Source organism: Lissotriton helveticus, chromosome 6 (genome assembly GCF_964261635.1).
Source record: "Lissotriton helveticus chromosome 6, aLisHel1.1, whole genome shotgun sequence".
Classification (NCBI taxonomy): Eukaryota; Metazoa; Chordata; class Amphibia; order Caudata; family Salamandridae; genus Lissotriton; species Lissotriton helveticus.
In genome coordinates, this window is record NC_136067.1 from 808,270,675 (window position 1) to 808,293,035 (window position 22,361).

Sequence of the window (22,361 nt, forward strand, 5' to 3'; positions counted from 1 at the left end):
GGACCCAGTCCGAAGAACGGGGATGGACAATTTCGTCCGGGTCCAGTATGTCTGAAGGGCCTGCAGAGGTAGACGCCTGCGACGGAAGCCATGATCTAGAGGAACAAGCCTCCTCGTCCGTGTCAGGCGAATCCCCATCCTCCTGCGGTTCCGGGGACATCGTGCGCGGGGTAGGCGGAGGAAGGTCAACCGGGGGCACAGTGGCGGGTTGGGGTTCCTCGCGCGCCGTAAAGGCACGCTTAACCCTTGCGAAAGCCTCAGAATCCACCCCCTCGGTACACGGTTTCTTAATAGGTGGGGGTAAGGCGACCGGGCTAGGGTCGTGGCCGGGGCCGGCGCGGGAATCAGGGCCGCAAGCTTTGCGTATGCCTCATCCATGTGCGCAGTGATTCACTGCTCTAGGGGAACTATCGCCTGGTCAACTGCCCTGTAGATGCTATCATTTACTGCCTGGTAAAAATAGTCATCCCAGGGGACGTAGTTCAGAGGGTCCTCCTCAGGGTACTGGACTTGGCCCTCCTGCATAATGAGTTAAGTCAGGCTCTGCAGGGAACCCGGGGAATGGCGCAGTATTTACACAAGGGCCGTCACCGGCACCAACCTTTAACTGGGAGGGCGCCCAGACAATGTGGGGGCACCAAAAGGAGCACACAATTTGAGGAGAGACCAACCCCAGGGGACGCTATCACCCATGTAGATATATAGGGGACCACCCGGACAAAAGCGTCCCACTGCACCACCTATAACTGATTGGTGCCAATTACTAGGGTGTCTTTTACCAGAGAATACAACCCACACAGGGCGTGAAACAATTGAACAGTGATGTTTGCGACCCCCCAGGGGTGTCAATCCGGGTGGTAGGGGCAAAACGGCAATCACCTGTGGTAAACACGGGCAAAAATGCTGTGAAACGCGTCTTTCCCTCGCGCTGACCACAGAGGTGCCAGTGCGCCCCCTAGCGGTGGGAGGACCACACCGCACTAGTCACTGGGCACGAAATCATGTTAGGATCGCGCAAAGCGTCCCGCGATTGTCAGGGGACTCTGTAAGGGCAACAAAAGGTTAGCGCTAGCTTGCAGGAAAAAAACGCTCCGTGAACAGACCCCAAACCCAGGAGAGAGAGAAAAAAGCCCCTTAACTTGCTGCTGAGCAGCAAAGAAAGAGAAAGAGGAGGCAGAAGAGGAGCATGATGGGAGCTGCAATGGTTACAGAGGCTGACAAAGGACTTATGTTTTAGTTTCCTGTTTTCCCAAGTGTTCATGGGAAAAGTAGTTTTATGTGTTTTTCTTGCTGCTGTAGAAAATAAAGTTAAGAAAGAAAGGCATAATCTGAAGCCTCCGGTCCTGCCATAGAATCAGATGCTCTTTCTGCATCTATTAACACTGCATCCACTGCAAGAACAGGGTCAGCATGATTGAGTGTAGCCAACAGTGTTCATTTCTGGGACACAAAACCAGAATGATCTGGAATCACTATTCAAGTTTCGGTTAAGTAATATTTTCACTAATGTCTTGTTGTCATTATTAAAGCACAACAATGGCTGATTGGGAGAACATTGCCTAGGAAGAACATTGCCCAAGTACCCACTTTTGGTATCACAGTTACTCACACCTCCTGGACTGTTGGGTGTCGGGAGATTACTCTAGCAATATCTCATTACACATGTGGAGAAGGAGGGGTGCTAGATTGTCTAGGTATTCCTATCCTGGAAGGAGTTAGCACGTAAGTTGACTATGCTTCTTTGCTTAGTATCTTGAAAAGGGTTTCTGAAGTCAGGGCTCTGGATTTAACAGAGCAAATGTTTACCCCTCATGGAGTGGCATTATTCATTTGTAAACACACAAAATGGAATACTAGAGTGGTTTCTTATCGGGAGTTTGAGAGTACTCCAAAGCTTTGTGTCATTTGTTTAATTAGCACCATGATGGAAGAGTTCAGACCCCCTGAAGTATCCCAACTACTATTTGCTATCATAAGGCAGTTCACGGCAGATTCATCTTTTTTCATTGCACGATGGGTGAAATAGGGGAGACTCTGTCCTACCTGGTGACAATCGGATTTGGTGATTACCCGGCGCTGTGAGCGCATGCTCTCCTGTGGCTGTTTGTTCCCCTCGCTGCCGCCCTAACTTCCATCTGCGGCCGCCAAGTAGGGGGACTACAGCCCCCAGAATCCCTGGAGGCAATCCCCACCCACCCACGCCCACTTCCGCGCACGGAGGCGCAGAAAACACCAGCGCTCCCTCCGGGACGCGGGCGGCGCCGGGCTAAGCCCGGGCAAAGGGTGGGCCGTCTGTGGCCGTCAGAGGCCACAGGAGGCTGGGCTGGGCCCTCTCTCTGACATCTCAAAAAGCAAGGGGTGAGACATTAACTTGACTTGGCTATCGGCTTGATCTGCTGTTTCCATCTGTTCACGGGACTATTTTGCATTAACTGAGATTTTTCATCTTGATATGGCCAAATCTTTAGCTAAAGTGTGTTCTGGGGGTGGGGGGGTTGGGACTTTGGATGCGTTCCTGAAACGAGCAGAAACTGTTGTGGCGAAAGAAATTGAACTTTTTGAAAGAAGGTTATCATTAGATCCATCGTGCCAAACACTTTTGCCGAAAACAACTATAGAGCCCTCTATAAGTACCATTGCTGCCTCGGTCCCCCTGGGTATTCCTCAGATTCCTAATGGGTCAGTCTTAGATGCCTGTTTGTCCATTGCATCTGATTCTTCTTTTGTGCCTAGTTTACCACCCTCTCCCTTAGTTACATGCACTAGGCAGTTACGGTCTACTTCAGTCGCTAATAGCAATGTTGCGCCAGGGAAAAGAAAGGCTAGTGATCCCCTTAAAAGTAGTTGGCGAAAAGCTAAGCAGCCCAGGAACTATAAAAATACAAATATTTCGTCTGGGCGGGGTAGACTGGACGGAAATGTTACCAAACAGATTTTAGAAGACAGGACAAAGGGAGGTTTGGAGCTTGATGAACATAATGCAAAAGACACCATGGGGGCAATATGGGCGATTTCATTACAAATATGGAAGATCGTTTGAAAGCATTTATCGCCCCTGTTATGGACAAATTAGAGCAAATTGATGGTAGATTAAATATCATTGAAAAATTATATTACAAATCAGAAAGCCCCCATGCATGGGTCGAACCAACTGGAAGTACACTCATTGAGTGCACTTACAACAAGAGTAACTGATTTGTTGGACTCCATGATGACTCCAGCACCCCAAGTTGTAGTACCATCTATCCCCGCTATAGTTGTGGGAGCGGGAGTCAGCCAGGGAGCAAAACAGGGGCCAGTAGGCCCTGTGGGGAGAATAAGCCCTCCAGTACAGGCTTGTTCTCGTGAAATATCGCTGCAATTCCCCCCAGAAGCCAGTCCATATTCGATAATTTTGGCAAATGTCCCGAAAACACAGGATGGCAGAGAAGAACACTGGACCACCCTTATAAACAAGGCTCTCCACTATCTGAGCGTTAAAACTGTGTTAGGTGAACATTTGTTTAATAACTTTAAAATGGTGAGAAGAGTATCATGGGTGGGGAAAAAGAAGACTCTTAAGGGTGACTACGTTATTATAAGCTTTGGCTGCCCAATATTGGTTGATCATATTCTGAAGCAGGCAGGTTCAGTTAGGATTAATTCAGATTATGTTAACGTTCTCCCCCTGGGGTTTTTCTATTTTCCCAAGAATATCATAGTGAATGGGGAAGGCAGGGTCAGTACCCAGTTAGCTACTTCCATTGGGCCAGTTGCATTGAGTAATAGATATGAAGCGTTAAGCTCACAGAATATTAATGATTGACTTTGTGGCAGGAAAAACTTAGAGCCGGGAATTGCCAGTTCAGTTGACGATCGTAGAGTGCGCCCGCCTACTGAATTAGGCTCACAGGGTCCGGTTCGCACCTCAGGGATAGATAGCAACACTCTCACTTGTGATAGAGTTCCAACTGTTCCACTTAGTGAAGTGGATCTGGTGAGAGATAGGTCTGTGTTGCGATCTGTACTAGAGGGGTCGTTGTTAGAAACGGATGCCCAGATTTTGAGGTCCGCAGAGGAAGATGGTGTTACTAATTTAGTGGCATCAAACCCCGTGAATACTGAAGGTAATAAGTTTAAACAATCTAGAGCTATCTTAACTGAGAATAAGATGGCGATTTTGTCATGGAATATTGCGGGGTTGCGATCAAAAAGAGGGGACCCAAATTGGGAGGCTTTTCTATTACCATACCATATTATTGCCTTGCAGGAAACTTGGGATTCTGGAGAGTGTTACTATTTGGACGGTTATCAATCAATTAATAAATTTGCAATACCATCGCCAATGGGGAGATCCAGGGGGGGTCTTTTGTTATTATTTAGTCTTAAACTATTGTATAAAGCCGAGCTAGTAGTGACAAGTTCCCCAAACATTTTAGCGGTAAGACTGGAGGGTGATAATTTGCCCAAAATCCTGGTGGTAAATTTTTATAATTCCTTCACCAGGATTGACGAATTGGAGCACTTAAGAGCACTGTCGGTGTTTCTGGATGAATATAATGCAAACAGCGATGTATATTATTATCTTTTAGTTCTTGGCGATTTTAATATTCATGTTTGTCACCTAAAGTGTTTGCAGAACGTTGATTTTGATTACGACCCGCGGGGGTGTACCCATTTTGAGCACACCAAGAGCGGGATGTATCTTGAGTCTTTTATCTGAGTATTATTTGTTTGCCCTTTCACAAACTTTGTGCCCTGTTCCAACTTTTGTTGGTCAAGGACACAAGTCCATTGTAGATTACATTTTTGTTTCATCCCTTTTGATGGATACAATAGGTTCGTTTGACGTCATACAGAATGGTTTTAGTGACCATAATCCTCTTAGTATGGATATTAATATCAGGGCTCTTAAAAGCGAAAATGCACTGGCATCTATTAAAAACTCAAATATAGCCACTATATGCCAGGGGCGGAGACTAAGGCGGGAGGTGATCACCCCTGCGGACTTTCTTGAAGATCAGTACAGGAGCAATACTGAGGATTTGAGTATATGTTTAAGTATAAATTCAGACCCAAGTGAAATCCTCGGTGCTTTTAATCGCATAACAGTACAGGTAGCGGCAAACCTGACTAGGAAAAGTAAACCTAGCTTTAAAAAGTTGAAAAACTGGTTTGACCAAGCGTGCAGCAATACGCATACAGCTCTTTTAGAAGTTCTAAAAGAGCCTGGTAGGGATTCACATAAGATTGCTGAGGCTAGAAGGGCCTACAAAAATGCTACCAAACAGAGGAAAGTTGAGCTAAAAAACATGGCATGGGAAGAACTGATCAAAGATCAATTTTGTAAAAATGATCAATAGTCCACTGTTTAATGAGACAGATAATACAAATAAGGATTGTCTCATTGCCCCAGAAAAGTGGGTGGAGCATTTTAGTGGTCTCTATGCAGAAACAAACCCTTCATGTTTTATTTTACGAGGTGAGACCACACAGGCGTAAAAATTATTTTTTCCGAGGAAGAAGTATTGGAGGCAATTGAGTCCACTGCAAAGGGGAAAGCTCCGGTTCAGGCGGACTTGTATAGGCCGATCTGAAGTACTGGGCAAAGATTTTAACTTCCGTTTTTAATGCAGCTACCAAATCCGGTCCCCCAGCGTCCTGGGGCAAAGCAGTTATTGTCCCAATTTTCAAGAAGGGTTCGAGAGAAGATCCGGCATGTTACCGCCCGATCTCACTCTTAGACTCGGCTGCGAAAATAATGGGAAAAGCCGTTCTAGAGCGACTGACAGACTGGTTGGAAGAGAACTCTGTCGTCTCGGACCTGCAGTATGGGTTTAGAAAAGGAAGAGGTACCGCTAGCCAATGCCTTAATTTACACCTTGTCATAGGGAAATACACAGTCGCAAAGCAGGGGGACATACATTTAGCATTCATGGACTTGTCCACTGCTTTCGACCTTGTTAACCGGCGAAAACTTTGGACTTCCCTGTTTGACATGGGGCTGGATCCCGTATTGATATCCTTTGTAGCAGAAATTCATGAGAACACCAGTGCAGCAGTCCGTTATGACGAGAATGGGAGTCTGACTGATGCATGGCCAGTAAAGCGAGGGGTAAGGCAAGGGTGCATTTTAGCGCCCCTGCTGTTTACGCTCTACATAAACAATCTGGGGGATGCATTAATTCTAGCATGTAAAGATATCCCGAGAGTTGGTCAAAAAAGATCCCGGCTTTTTATATGCGGACGACGCTGTCTTAGTGGCGAGAACGACAAGAGGTTTACAATCCTTTTTAGATCGTTTTATTAATTTTATGGACTCTTTAGATTTGATAACCAATTTTAAAAAATCACATGCTATGTCAGTAGGTGGAGGGCGGGCGAAAAAGGCATCTTTTTTCTGTAAAGGGCAGGAGCTCACCAAAGTACCTACCTTCCCGTATTTGGGGATTGTCTTTGATGACAGAAGGTCATGGGTCACGCAAAGCGCATTGAAAAAGAACACATTAGCGAGGGCCTCAGGTGCCCTGCTAGGTTTTGCCAAACGACTGGGCTGTAAGCCACTACCAGCTCTTATGAAAATCTATAATGCTAAATGTGTACCCATGGTGTTATATGGGAGTGAGGTGTGGGGTTATACTGATGTGAGTGAGATCCAAATTATAGAAAACGTCTTTTTTAGAAAAGTGTTGTCGCTCCCCCAAACTGTAGCTACTTTTAATGTGCATGAAGACTTAGAGGCTGGCTATATCTCAGATCAGATCGCTGTGGCCCGTTGCTGGGGTGGCTGAGAATATGGGCACAGCAAGCTCCGAATTTAAATCAATTAATTATTCAAGGTTGTTTGTCCTTAGATAAGGCCTTTGCTATCCCCTGGATCCGTTATATCAAAACCGAAATGGATTCAATGGGCAGCCCTGACCTGTTCACGAATTCTAGGGCCTTAAGTAAAACGGCCATTAAGGCCGTAAAGTCCCAGTTCCTGATCAGGTTAAAGCTACAGAGGGAAGGAGAGGAATTGGTAAAACCTTCAGTGAGAAATTTTGTAATGCTAAGTATGGGGAGAGACATCCAGCCGTACTTAACTTACATAAATAAGCCGTTCCATCTGTTTGTGCTATTAAGGTTTTAGTATAACATGCTTCCATGGTTGTTATCTTTTCCGTAAGGTTTTGCTAAAAGTGGGACTTTGGGGCCTTGCCCATGTGATAATTATTCTGAGCAAAATATGCTCCATATGCTCTTTTTTTTTTGTACGTTTTATGTATTTCATCGTAAGAGATTTATTATGCCACTACTAAGGGGCTGTAATTTCGAGCAAGTGAGACCGGCCCTGACCTATCTACAAATGCTTGGGTCCGCGGTGGTCTGTTTTGGGGTGGCGAGCTACATTACAGGGGCTATCAGATGTCGAAACAAATTACTGCCATCGTAATTCGCCCATGCCAGGCCCCTTCTTGCATGGACACTTTTTAGCATTGAAAATCGATACTGAAATGAGTATTTAGATGAACTTTGGAATGTTCTGTGGGTGACAAACTGTTTTTATTTTATGTATTTATTATGTAGCCAATTGTATAGTATTGTTACATTGTAACGTATTTAGTGGTGCATGTTGTATGTAATTATGATTAATTGCTGAATGAAATACTGTTCTGTGCTTTGATGGTTTTACATTTTTTAACCGAATAAAGCAAACCTTTGAACTTGGGTGAAATAGGTCATGCAGGAGACATGTATTCTGAGCCCACTCAATAAGGTGGGGCTATGCTTTTTCTGTAGGAGCTAGCATGGAAGACATTATGAAGGCAGCAGATTGATCGTCTGTTTCGACCGTCAAACATTTCTGTTTCAGACCGGTGGGGGGTATCGCTTAATTGGTGTGAGCTCCTTTAAACAAGCATACTCCTCGCCTCTGGTCATGCCATGGAATATAAAATATCCTAGCTTGAGTCAAGGAAAAAGTTCAATTCTATTAATGACACAGAAGTGAGGATTTTGCTTCCCCAGCAAATACACAGAATTCCATATATCCTTCACTGTGATCCCAAACAATGAAGACTTAAAGAGTAACTACGTAGGGCGTGGCAAAGATGTCAGAGTAGGGGGACACACTCTGCTGCTGCCCGGCTTGCTTTTTCTTGTGCTGATTTCATGTCTAGTCCATTTTCCCTGACCATCATCGGTCGCCTGAGGGGTTGAGAAACATTTGGGAGAGGTGAGGGGAGAGGAGAGTCAGGGGAGGGCCTTCCTGCCTCAGGTTGGAGAGAGTGGGAACAATGTCTCATCCCTATGTTCTATTGATATAAAAGATGTAGCTGCCTCTCTTTGTTGGCGCTATTGTTGTGATTTTTATTTATTTTGGTTTTCAACATTGTTTATTGGTTGGGGTATGAGCTCCACCTAGGCTCATGCCCCTCACATCCACCTGTCTACACTGGCACTATTGGCTAGTTTACTCCAAGAGCTAAATGGTGAGTATATTTACCCTTAACACGAAGGGCCTCAATACACCCAACAAAAGAGGAACTATTTAGAATAATCTTTGGGGCATTGGTTCGGACATCATATGTTTCCAGGAGACGCACCTTATGCAGAGAGATAAGAAGAGACTGTGACATTGCATATCCCATAACCTAGCATACCTCTGCCTGGACTAAATAATGGGGAGTAGATATTTATATACAGCACAATACACCTGTAACTGTTTCTCATGTTAAGACTAATAAAGATGGTAGATACTCACTCTTGGTCTGGATCTTACAGGTGCACCCCATTACCTTGGCCACAGTCTATGCCTCCAACACAGCGCAGGACAAGTTTCTCTAATTTTTTTTTAGAGATCATGGTGGGGAATGCACAAGGTGACATCATCCCTTCATAAAGACAGGGAGGGAGGATCGTTGTCCCATACTGGGTCTTTTTCTAAAATTCCTGACGGCCTGCCTGGTGAATCAAATATGTAATCTGAATTTCGCTGCGCCTATTGCAGCGATTAGGCTTGAATTCGGGCTACTCTACACTTATGTGTTAACTATGGCTGCGTGCTTAAGATGGGGCACATCCACAGCAGAAGCGGCATGGAACTGTCTGCTGGCACCCCCATCTGAACTCGTGTGTTTTATTTTTAGCTATTTTAAACATTTTTTAAATTTATATTAGAACAGTATTGACTGATTTACTATGTATGCTTCTGGGCACGTGCTCTTTTGAAAACCTACTTGCTGCTAGCTAATGACTATTGTATGCTGAATATCTATGTAGGTATTTGAGGGGAAACATCATTTACTACGAAGGAATTACCACGATTAACGTTTACCACGAGTCACTTACCACGCAAACGTCTTTTGTACGCGGGTGCCTTCAACGACCGTCTTTACCACGCGAGTGGTATTCCTTCCTGTCGCACTGCCTGTACGATCTGCGTGGGCTGGTGGGGGGAGCTAAGGGGGGGGGGAACTAGGGGGGGTGTATAAAAATATATATAAGATATTAATAAATAAATTAGAAAAAAACTTTTTAAAAACGCTCTACAATGCCTCAAAACGAACAAGGAAAGAGCCTCACCAACAAGGAGACGTGTACGTCATAATAGTAGTCCTTTATCAGTTTTGATAGACGTGTTTTGGCGCTTGTTTCCGTGGTCGGTGGAAGAAAGGGCTGATGGTGAAAGAGGTACAGGGGTCAGATAAGAATGTAAACTTTGTAAATAAAGGTATTATTTAAGCGCATTATGAAAAAAAGAAATGTAAAATGTAAGGGAATCTGTTGTTCTTTATTATTTAAAACATTGATCTTTTTCCTTCGTACTGCAGTTTTGAATAATTATGTAGCCTATCAGTATCATTATGTAAATTTCAATGGGACGTGAGATGTTTCGTAACGTTATTATTGCGGTGTAAAAACATGCGTAGTAAAATGCTGCGTGGTAAAGACACATGCGAACAAAAATTTGCGTGGTAATGCCATGCGTGGAACTTGTAATCGTGGTAAAATCATATATTCGTATTTGAGCACTGGCACTTTTCTCAACTGTCATGCTACTATCTAAACGAGTACTGTAGTCTGACTTCCTATGTATGTATCTGAACACTTGCATTTTTTCAACTTTTTTATACCGCTAGCTATCGAGTACCGTATGCTGAAAAGGCACCAGCACTTTTCCAACCCTTCTTGCTGCTACCTAACGAGTACTATATGCTAATTTTCGAAATGTATATTTGAGCGCTTGCACTTTTTCAGTCTTTTTTTGCTGTTAGCTATTGAGTATCGTTAGCTGAATTTTTTTGAGAAATTGTAAAATATTTTTTGTATTATTATTATGCTGTTGGCTATTTTGTACTGTACTATGAATGGACAAATTCCCGCTTTCGACTACATGGTTATGCTGCTGGTTATCCTGTACTCTATTACAAATTCACAGATCCCTGCATTTTATTATATGGTTTTAATTTTGGAAGTTATATGGTAGTTTTAGATTATAATCTTTGTAAAAGTCCCTTAAGTATCCATCAAGGGTACTTTGATGTTTTACAGATCAATCCTCTTGGCACCTGAACATTTATTGAATAGTTCCCATGTACATGTTTTCACTTGTTCCTATATGATATGGTATGACAAATTTAGTACTTTTCTCTTTCTCTTTTGATGGAGCGTAATGTTGATTTATAGATGTATCCTTTTCTTTTATGTGGAACTCCTCGGAGTCCCAAATCATAATAAATAAACTGTAAACTGGTAGATACTCACTCTTGGTCTGGATCTTACAGGCGCACCCCATTACCTTGGCCTCCAACACAGCGCAGGACAAGTTTCTCTAACATTTTTTAGCGATCATGGTGGAGAATGCACAATGTGACATCATCCATTCATAAAGACAGGGAGGGAGGAACGTTGTCCCATACTGCGTCTTTTTCTAAAATTCCTGACGGCCTCCCTGGTGAATCTGGGTGAAGAGACGCTTGGCGCAAACTCTATCCCTCTCACCTTGGCCACACCTTTTACTGATACATCCAACGCACATCTTCTCACATTGATTATATTCTCTTGAGCAATGCGTTAATGGCTAAGGCCCATTCGATGGAAGTCTGAGCAATAGCAGTTTCTGGTCATGACCTGGTAATGGCCTGGCTGGACCTTGGCGTACTGTAGAAACTGGGGGATCGGCATCTACACCCCTCATTGCTATGCAATCCAGTACTGTGGGAATAAATCAGCCACCAAATTGATGAATGCTTTGAAATTAATGGGGTTTGGAAAGTGCTGGGATGTAGCCTGTGATGCCTTGATGGTGGTACTCTGTAGATGCAGAAATTGGAACAAAAAATGTAAGATTTGGAAAGAGAGAGCTTAGCAAACCCCTCCCACCTAACCACATGCAAGCTCATCGTGGCCAGGGGAGAACTACGTACGTACCAAAACAACAAGGCAGAGCTTCCTCTTCTACAGCTCAAAAAACATTTGTAAATCACCAGAGATACAATGGGAACACAACTGGCCAAACTATTGTGAGGGAAAAGAGAAAATAATTATATCAAAGAGCTCCAGAGTAACAATGGCGATAAACTCACTGATAACCACAAAACATCTAAAGTGTTCAGTCGCTTCTAATATTCCCTCTAGGCAGATGGCTCTAACTCTATAGTACGACAGGTAACTTTTCTGAAGGATTTTAAGTTACTGGAAATTGCAGAAACAGAGAGAGGCCCTGATGCGACCAATTGAGGTGGATGAGGTCAAACAGGTCATAAAATCTTAAAAACTGACTAAAACACCTGGACCAGATGGGTTCATGCTCAATTGTATAAGACATTCTCATCTAAATTGGCGCCAAAATTGGTCTCTCTATTTAATTACTGTGCTACTAGAGGCTCCATCAATTCTACTATGGGGAAGCTGTTATTACAGTCCTCCCTGAGGCGGGCAAGGTTCCTAAGTTATGCGCATTCAATCTCCCTACAGCAGCAAAATGATATACCAGAATTTTAGCCACATGCTCGATGAAGTGCTCACCTCCATGATTTATCCTGACCATAGTCGCTTTGTCCAGGAATGCCAGACCCATGATAGTATCCTTACCACCATCCACCTGGTCGAAAAGGGCCACCTAAAGAAAATCCCTGCAAGTGGAAAAGACCTTCCACTTGATGGATTGGTCCTTTTTTGCATCTAAAATGCTACATGAAATGGTAGTAGGCCGGGTCTTCATGAAATTTATTTTTCCCAACTATGAAAGGCTGTTACTGCGGGTGACCCTGAATGGCCAGACATGTATGCTCTTTGCACTATACAGGTTTACTAAACAGGGATGCCCACATTGTGGTCCTGGCACGGCTTTACAACACAGTTAGCTTGACTGAGGATCTCCCAGACTCCATGCGCCACCATCACAGTAATCCCCAAACCCGGCAAAGACCGCACAAGTTGCGCATCATAGCGATCAATCTCCCTCTTGAATGTGTACTCTAAGATCTTTACGAGTGTTTTAGCCAATAGACTGGCACCCTACATTCAGGGGTTGGTGGACCCGGACCAGGTCGGGTTTATTCTGGAGCGAAGATGTAGTGACAAAACGAAACAGCTGTGTCACCTGCTGGACAGAGTTCAGCGCTCCGTCTTGCCGTCCATCCTATTATCAATAGATGCAGAGAAGGCCTTCAATCGTGTGCACTGGCCTTATCTACACCTCGTCCTTGAGAAATTGGGCCCGGCCCACTGTCTGCCAATAGGTTACTTCCTGCTACTCTGTTCCCGGGCCGGGCTGTCCCCTGTCATCTTTGCTCTTCGCGCATTATATGGAGCCCTTTGCAGAACGGATCCAGGGCAACCCCCGAATAATAGGCATTCATATGGGAACATCAGATCCTGTTTTAGACTGATGACTTTCTCGTGACCATCACTGACTCAGACACCACCCTAGAAGCTGCGGTGACTCAATTAACTGCTTTTAGTGGAGCCTCCAGGTTCAAGACTAATCTGCAAAAATCTTTCATCCTCAATTTGACTATCCCTGGTTTGATGAAAGCCCGGCTAGGCACACAGTTCCCCCTTCCAATGGGCTGACCATGGACTACCCCACCGGTGACTACAGATCTACCCCACGCCCGTGGTCACTGCTGCCCAAAACTATGGCCACCCCTTGGCGGTCCCACCATCGGACCTCTCCAAGTGGAAAAGTCATGGCCTCTAGTGGCTTGGGGGAATAGCAGCAGTCAAGATGACGCTTCTACCCAAAATCCTCTAAGTGATGCAAACCCTCCCCCACGGATGCTAGACAAGTTACAGTCTCTTATCTGGGACTTTATCTGGGAGGGCTGACATGCCAGAATGGCCAGAACCCGTGTCAATCTCCCACTGTCGTTAGGGGGATTGGGGCTACCGCATTTGCGCTGCTTCTACCAAGTCGCACAATTGCGCTATATGGTTGAATGGTTACTGATAGACACAGAGAAACACTGGTGCTTTATAGACCAGGCTATCGTGGCCATCCATATCTGGAAGGTCCCCTGGTTGTTGAAATCCCATAGGCCAGCCAGGATTTAGGTCTTGCCAGTGGTGAGGGCCACAGTTGGGGTTTGGGACACAGTACAATTGAGGCACTGTCTCTGTACGCCCCTGTGACCACAGACGCTGCTGAGTGGCAACCCGGACTTCCCACCCGCGACCAAGCGATCGGCATTTCAGGCATGGCAGGAGGTCAAGTGCAAGCAAATTGTGGACCTGTTCAATGCCGAGGGCTATATGGACTTCCCTACACTACAGTTGGCTTATTGTCTTCCCGACACACGCACAATGGCAATGTTTGACCGTAGCACATTGGGCGACACAGCCCTGGATCCGGCCACACGCTAGTCGGCTGCTCACGTCCTTTGAGAAGTGGTTCCCCACTCGCACCTCCAACAAAAAACAATTATCAGACATTTATGCCGTTCTTGTCATGCCCCTGACTTCTCAACAATCACCCGCACTGGCTTCTGGCCAGTGCGGGTGATTGTTGATTTTAGTCATGTGGACGCCCATTCACTGGCAGGGAATGGAACGACATTCTGCACCACGCAGGAGCATCCGCCCTTAAAATCACTAGTAAAGATTTTTTTTTTTTAAATAGTACACTACTGGTGCCTCCCCCCGGCTAGGATTGCCTCTTGGGACCCTACCAACACTGGCCGCTGTAGGTGCCAATTGGCCATCGGGGCACCCTCACACACCTACTATGGCCGTACCCCAGACTGAAGTCCTTTTGGGACGGGATCCTGGATGCAGTGAATGCTATGTTTCAGAGTTATCTTCTCCTGGGTCTCCCCAATCTGCTTACCTACCTGTTGCTGCCCAGTAGAGTCCACAGATTCGCTTTAACACTGGGCGCAGCCAAGCAGCTTCTTCTTGCCAGATATGGCACAAATAGCATTCCTACACATATAGACTGGCTGTACAAACTATGGGAATTATTGGGAATGGAAAAGCTAACTGCAGTAGCCACAAATCGCCTCCCCCTCTTTGACAGGATGTGGCAACCTTGTCATCCCTACCTCTCTGCGGAATTCCGGAAACTGACCTGCTCACACTCCCTTTTGATACTCCACCTAACCTCTGCAGGAGAGTCTGGCACACACTAACCTACCTGAGACCACATGGTACATGAGATCACTAGCTCAGGCCTTGAATAGCACGGTCTCGTCGCATGGTATCCCCCTACCTCACACCATCTTCATTCCCTCCTCCCTCTTTATGTGATGCATGTGTATACTGATATTTGAAGTTTTGCCACCAGCCTGCGGATGTTGGTGGTGGGTATTTGTATCACTTTCTTTCATATAAACTAATACAATAGATCGAAAACCTAAAGCAGGATGAAGTACATTGGTAAACTGAGTGGTCTAAGCAGTGCTGATTGATGTGGTCTACTGTGATTCTGCATAATAGTTAACACGCTAGTGACCTGGTGAGGCAGTTATGTGTTTATTTCTAAATGTAGTTGACTTTTCACAAAGGTATTTTCGCCTGTAATTTTAGGTCTATGCCCCAAAATACCTCCATGTACACTTGATTGGGATTCTCAAAAGGATTTCATGCAGGTGTAAGAGTATTCACTGCTCTCTACCACTAATGTGGAGACATCAGTCCTAAATTACATTCAAGGACCGCAAAGGGCGTATTGCAAGGCATGGTTTGCCTTGTAAATGTGTGAACATCCACAAATGTAGATTCAGGGACACCCCCATACTGTGATCTGATGCTTTCTCAACTGAAAATGTTTATAAAGTTACTGCTCCCCTTCCAAGATGGGAAGGGATATGTATAACCTCCCAGATTTCTACACTGGAAAGTATTTACTATCTGCGGAGAAAAAGGAAAATATTATGTGCACACTTGTTTAGGCAGTACTATTCTCCCTATGCAAATATTTATTCTTTGTAGCGTTCTGCATAGGGCACGTATGAGCACTTGGAAGATGTAAGATGATTTTCTCAGTAGTTCTTTTGGAATCCTGTGCCTTTCCCCCAGCTTTCCATAGATGTGAATAGAAAGGAATAGTAAAAATGCATTCAGACGTAGATGTAAATCTTCTCTTGCACAGTTACATTTTTTTCTTTAAATTAGGCCTAGTGTTCGGAGTTATTTATGTGATATCAAGGATAATTGTAGAAAGCATGTGAATATTTTCAAAGATACCAAGTGGAAAATTAAGGTGAATCATTTTTATAAAGTTAAGAAGCAAATATTTACTTTTGTCTGACATTTCCCTTTTTACCTTAGAATTTGTGTTCTTTAGTTGATTGTGAAAGGTCATATGTGATTAAGGCAAATGCTTTCATAATAAATATTTTTAGATGTTGTATGCATTTGCTATAAAAAGGCTGTATAACATCTTATATTTTTCTTGTTTTTCAGAACAAGCGAACAAAGCTCCGCGAACATGTTCTTCAGTCTGACCTTACCTGGAAAAAGATGGTTCGCTTTGTCACAGATAGTCTTGATAAGAAGGAACAGCAAGCACTGAACGAAACCTTTAAAGAATTATTACATGCAGCAAAGCAAATTGGTAAATCTTTGATATCCTTTACATACCCTTACAGAGACTTTCTCTTTAGCTAAAGTCCACAGACTCTTTTGTAAGATTTCAGCCTTGATCTGTCAGTCTTAAATCACAATTGCTTGACACAAAAGTCCTGAACATTACTTGTTCAAAGCAGAAAAGGGTTGATGTATTCAGTACAGTTTTTTTCTTTTTTGTACCCTTTTATATGAGTTGTGTAGTTTAGTCTGCAATGATTTAGGAGTGTGTTTGAAATTACATCTGTATATAGTTTAAATTCTTACAAATGTGGCCAGAAAGTCTGTTAGAAACCTTATAGACCTGACGCCTTGATATACTTACGTAAAGATATGTTTTTGTATCTTTAGAAAAGTAATTTAGCTTGAGCAGACATTGCTAATCCGGGCTGAATTTTTCTGGATGACATTTTTAAAAATGGCGGATGTGTTGCAGTGATCACGTAATATTTCAGAAACCATGAGACCTATATACCTCATATTGGTGTCAAAACATAGGTTTTGGTGGTCAAGAAGTCTTATAGAGACCGAAAATTACTCCTCAGAGCAACTCTTCTACTATTTTCCAAAATGGTGGCTCTATAATGATGTATTTTAGCCATCATATTGATAACTTAATTTAATATTGTTTTTGTTTCAGCTTTTTCGTTGATTCAAATTCGTAAATGTGAGCAAAGCAGGTGGTAGCAGAGCATCTTTACCTGCTGACAGTGTTGTTAACTACAAAATCTGAGGACTCCTTTAACAAAGGAAAATGTGTTATATGCTAAACTAATCCGAAAGAAAAGATAACATCAACTGCACCTGGACAGAAGAAAGTTCAAGATGCTGCAGGAATCCGGCTAGCTGAAGTTCACAGAAGATTGAAACTGATGGGTGAAGAGGATCAAATATTTTATCAGTGTAACAACAAGGGCTACAAGTTGTATACAATGGCAAATCCATTGAATCATAAGAATCCGAGTCTTCTGAGAAAGCGTCGACAACCAAACCCAAGCCCATCCACTTAGAAGATAAGTAGCTACCCCTCGTCCACCTACAACAACTGACCAGAAAGAAGAAGATCTTCAATGTGCTATCTGTGTTTTAGCCAGAACAAGGGCCAAAGGGATTGACGAAAGAACAAAGTACAGAGTATGTAAGTCTCAAAGGGCAAACATGTTTTTATCTGCAGCTAGTTTCTTCCAAGATGAAGTTTTCAGCCAAATAGGTGATCTAAACAGCGAAGTGAATGTATTTCCTGTGGATTTGTATGCCCACCCGAACTGCATGTGTGCATTTATTTGAAAATATGAATGTACAATGATCTACAAGCAGCAACGTAACCACCAGCCTACAACTAAGTTTGCACTCTTTGAAAAAGCAAATTAAGTTTTAAAGCCACTCCTGATTGCTGGCTACGGGCTCACACTCAGTGAGATCAGAGATATAAGGGTCAAAATTGATGAAACTGTAATGATCCTTAATAATGAAATTAATATTTTTCTGGTGAGAATGTACTACATTTTTTTTTGTCATTCTAACCAAAAGATTGAGACACTTATAGTGTTCTCAGCTGATTTGAGTACTGAAGTTCTGGCTGCCAACATAAGATCACAGGATGTAGTAAAATCAGCAGGAACCATTTTCAGAAATGTCCTGAAAGATTTCGATTTTGGACTTAATGACACATTTTGTGATGTCCCAGAGCTCCGCAAATCATGGGAGTCAGCAAGAATGCGTGAGGTTGTCTTAACACTTTTTTACACTACTGTTTAATATACGCAAAGCAAAACTGTCACAAACTAAAGTTCTTGAGTTCGGAACAAAGGCAGACAGCATTGATGATGGATTTGAAGATCTAAACGAAGAAGTGGAAGACAATCTCATGAATCGACAGGCTTATGCTGTACAAATGTACTGTCTTTTCCAAATCATGTTATGTGTGCTACATCACAGCAAAAAGAAAACTGCTACACATGATGACTGCACACGCAATCTATGTTAAGTGCAAAAGTAGAGAGCTAATCACTTCAATGAATAGGATTGGTGTATCAACAAATTATAATGACATAGTATGGAGAAATATCTTGTTCGCAGCTCCTACTGTAAAATCTTGTGAATCCGACAGCACACCACTTTTAACCCCTTCGCTGCTGGCCCGTTTTCACCGCTGTGCGGTAAACAAACGAACAGGGCGGGGCCGTGACGAACCCCAGCCGTCATCCGCACACGAGCACCGCGGAGCATGACGGCTGGGGTTTGTCACCAGCATGCGATGGGTTAAGTTACTTTACCAAGAAAGGATTTACAATTGCTTGTTCTTGATAATTTTGATTTTGAAGACAGCTCTTCTCTGTCTGGAACACCTAACACACATCATACTGCTGTGGTGCTTTTGTCATGACTGTACCAATGAAGTAGCTGCTGGAAAACAAGCTGTGTCGGCTGTAAATGTAAAAAAAAGAAGCTGCAAACTTATAGTCCAATTGCCTTACCAACATGTGCAAAATCACTACAAGCCATCAACACGTCCCAGTCTACCAGAAAGTTTCAAAGTGGCTGAGGACATGGATCTTCTACTACCTGATGCTGCGGGCCGCAAAGCTGATTTAACTAAATTTATCACATCACTTATTCGATGCGGACTGAAGGATGAAGGAAAGCCAGTTCCTTCGTGGGCTGGAATTCAAACTCTGATCTCCCAGAATAATGTTCCAGTGAAGTGGATTTTTACCAGTAATGCCATCTCGAGGAACAAACTACGCAACAGTATACACTGCTCTAAAGAATTTCCAAAAGTGCGTGCTCAGATTGAAGGCCAGCCTATCCTGCCAATTTTCTGCTATTAAGGTGTTTTCCATATTATAGCTGACATTTTTTGAGCAATCCAGTAGATATTGTTGATACTTATCCAATGATGGGCATTTTCCATATGTCAAAAGATATGTTGCAGTGTGCAGGAAATTATCTCAGTGGATGTGGCATAGACGATGCACTTATTGAGGCTGAAATCTTTGGAAGCAAAACTGTCCAGTCAGTATTGAATAGAACTCCTCATATTCGTGTGTTACAAGGTATACACATCATATCTGAGGGTATAGAAACATTTTGTTGGGATGCTTTCTGAAACAAGAATGACAGATTAGGTTTTGCATATCTCATCTCAGAAGTAAACAAGACACAGGATGCACTTCATTCAAAAGACATAATGCAAAGCCAGGCAATGTTCAGAACTCTGAGTTCAAAATCAGAAAACCAAGTACATAGAGCTTGTCATAGAATGTGAAGAAAACTTTGCAAGTATTGGGGAAATGTTTTACACATGAAAGCTCAAGTGAAAAACTTAGTACATGCTGATCAGGAAGGTGATTGAGAGCTGCATGTGAAGACTGTGGAGTCACTGATTACTGTGTTTTGCAAATTCCGTTGCATAAACATCCTGAGATATAGGTCCTGGTATTTGGAAAAAGTGAGCGGGCTAGAGGTGTATAACTATACCTCTACAGAAAATGAATTTAAAGACATTTTGTGGTGAAAGACAAAGAGGGAAGGTTCAATGCTGTGTCTCCAGATATGAAACTGGAACAGATGATCCAGAGATCACAGAAAAGCTCCAAGGGAGTTGCTGGTCAGACACGTAAAAGTGAATATGTTGCCCAATGACAGCTAGTTTACCATGAAGTCCTTTCTATTTGCAATATTTTCAGGGAGATGACAAATTCAAAATTAATGGATTATCGTGAAACTGTTCCTCACCACGAACTTGTGGGAAAGAGAGGGGAATGTTTTTTTAATAAGCATGTTGACAGCCTTTTTCATTTCATGCTGCAGCAAAGAAACCCCTATGAAATGACTGAGACTGTGTGACTACACAACTTTGTGACCAAACAGTATGTGGATAGCTATATAAAGACATGTCCTGGAATGTGGATCGAATCTATACATAGAACTGTAGCAGGAGAGATTTGTATTGAAAGAGAAGGAGCTGTTTGACATAATCACTAAAGATAAACTGCCACGCTTTAATTGCCATATTAAGAGTTTTTTTATAACCTGCCACTACAAAACAGGTTACAAAAAAATACATTTTGCAAACATATAGAGATGGATGTAGCAAAAGAAAGGGGTGAATTTATCAAGGACATTCTGTTGCATGATCTTCTTCCAACAAACTAATAATTTGATGGAGATACTGCAACCGAACCAGTGAAGCACAAACTTGTGCAAGGACTCAAAAAAACTTAAACCTGAAGAATTTCAATTTGAAAAGGTGTCCTAATTGAAAACTGCTGTTGTTGTGGACTATATGTAACAATTGCGAATGGTTAAGATGGCATCCATGCAAAACTTTGGAGAGGTCCTTCAGACTGTTCTACAGATACCAACGTCAGTTATCTTGAACTGTCAAAGAATGTGAGAGAAGAAGACGAATGTGTACAAGTGAAACAAGTGACCTTGCCTTCATCAACAATTCTACACCTATACCAGCGCAACTTGATAAATGCTGGTCATCGACATCAAACAAGATGAACTTGGAGATATTAACTCGCCAAAAGATTGCTGATGCTTCAGTGAACACTGAATTTCCAATTATTGCAAGTGGAATGATTGTCAAAGAGGAGTTGGTGCCTGCAGAGAGATATTCAAAAGGTATAGGCCATATTGTTCAAGAACTTACAAGCAAATTGTAAAATAAAAAATAAATGTAAATCCAGTACTTGTATAGCGCACGAATCACCCCCGAAGGGGTATCTCGGCGCTGAGAAGATTAAGCAAGCTATTGCTCAGAGTTGCATGATGCTGGGCAGACCCCTGCCGCCAGAGCCAGGGATCGAACCGTGATCCCCTGCGTCCAGCGTCAGTCACCCTGGCCTCAGTGCCACACCTCTTCCCAATTGGATGAAGCTGACCTTCCTGTTGTGCCACATGCTGAGTGGGCTCTTCAAAATGGTTCCAAATGAGTTTTTGTACTGTCGAAGGACACAGATGTTATTTTTGTGCTACTTATATTTGTTGGAATGTTCATAAGTCAAGGTTTGTCAGAGGTATGGATGCGGTATGGAACAGGCGAGAAAATACACTTAATCCTGCTTCATATTCTGTAGAAGAAACTTACCCCAGAGATGCCTAGTGTTCTTATCAAGGCACATATTCTTATAGGTGATGACACTGAGCAAAATTGGAACAAAGTTGGAGCTGAACCTGTAAAGTTTCTAAAAGGATTTGCAAAGACAGAAGAAGAATGGGACTTTAAAGACGTTAAAAAATAACCTCTGCGTGACTGTCACATGTGTGACGATCTTCGGTACAGCGAGTTCAAGAGATCAAACCCACTAATTGACCTTGCACCAGCGTCATATTCTGTGCATTGACACAATAAAAGAGCATTCTACTTGATCAGAAGATGTGTAAATGTTTCGGATTTTGCATATGTAGGTAAAGATCCATGTGGATTTGGTTGGGAAGACATTGATGGAGTGCTAAAACCTACGAAATTTCTAACTCCTCTATCCACAGAAATTACATGTACATGGAAAACATGTGCTACAAAAAGATGTCCCTGACGATATGCTTTTCTCAAATGTTCAACACACTGCAAATGTACCACAAACGATTGCTGAAAAAAAATAAAGTGAACTATGAAAATATGTCTAAAACCGGAGTGATAAACATCTTTTCATATTCAGATCATAAACAGTTTTTGGTGTGTGCATAAAAGGATTAAAAAACATTATTATTTGTTTCATTTTTATATAGCTCTTCTTTCTATATTGTATTGTAGCCGCCATTTGGGAAAATGGCGTAGGGTTGCTCTGAGGAGTTATTTTCTGTCTCTATAAGACCACTTGACCCCCAAAACTTGTTTTGACACCAAAATGAAGTATATAGGTCTCATGGTTCCTGAAATATACATCATCACTGCAACACATCCACCATTTTTAAAAATTCGACCCGGATCAGCAATGTCTACCCAAGCTAAATTTCTTCTCTAATGAGCCAAAACCACAAATCAAAAATGAAAATTTCTGGACAACAAATCTTTTACGGAGGTATATCAGGGGGTAGGGATTCTTAATTGGATGCAGTTATTGACTGCAGTAGTAACATAAACCCCTGCAAGATATATTTTTGTATTTATCAAAACAGTGAGCACCATGAACAGAACCACCATATGTATATCACTGTGAAATGGCACATACATGGTGATGATCAGTTTCCACGGTTCCCTTGGGTACTAGATCATTGTGTTCTAGGTTGCCAATTTACCTGTTAGTCTGGGCATGTTAGGAGGGGAGGTAAGGCTTTGTGAGCTAGTCGAATTTGGGCCCAAAGGTACCGATGCGATA

The 22,361-nt window shown here is 42.9% G+C and overlaps 1 protein-coding gene across 2 annotated transcripts in view; it reads left to right on the forward strand.

Annotated features, from left to right (window-relative positions):
* Positions 1-22,361, forward strand: part of ASCC3 (activating signal cointegrator 1 complex subunit 3) — a 2,002,173-nt gene that overhangs the window by 118,108 nt on the left and 1,861,704 nt on the right. For both annotated transcript variants that reach the window (XR_013596163.1, XM_078648375.1), the window contains exon 3: positions 15,871-16,021. Coding sequence is in view for 1 of the 2 variants with exons in the window: in XM_078648375.1 (XP_078504501.1) it covers positions 15,871-16,021 (151 nt within the window). In the remaining variant the exon portion in view is untranslated. The remainder of the gene's footprint in view (positions 1-15,870; positions 16,022-22,361) is intronic.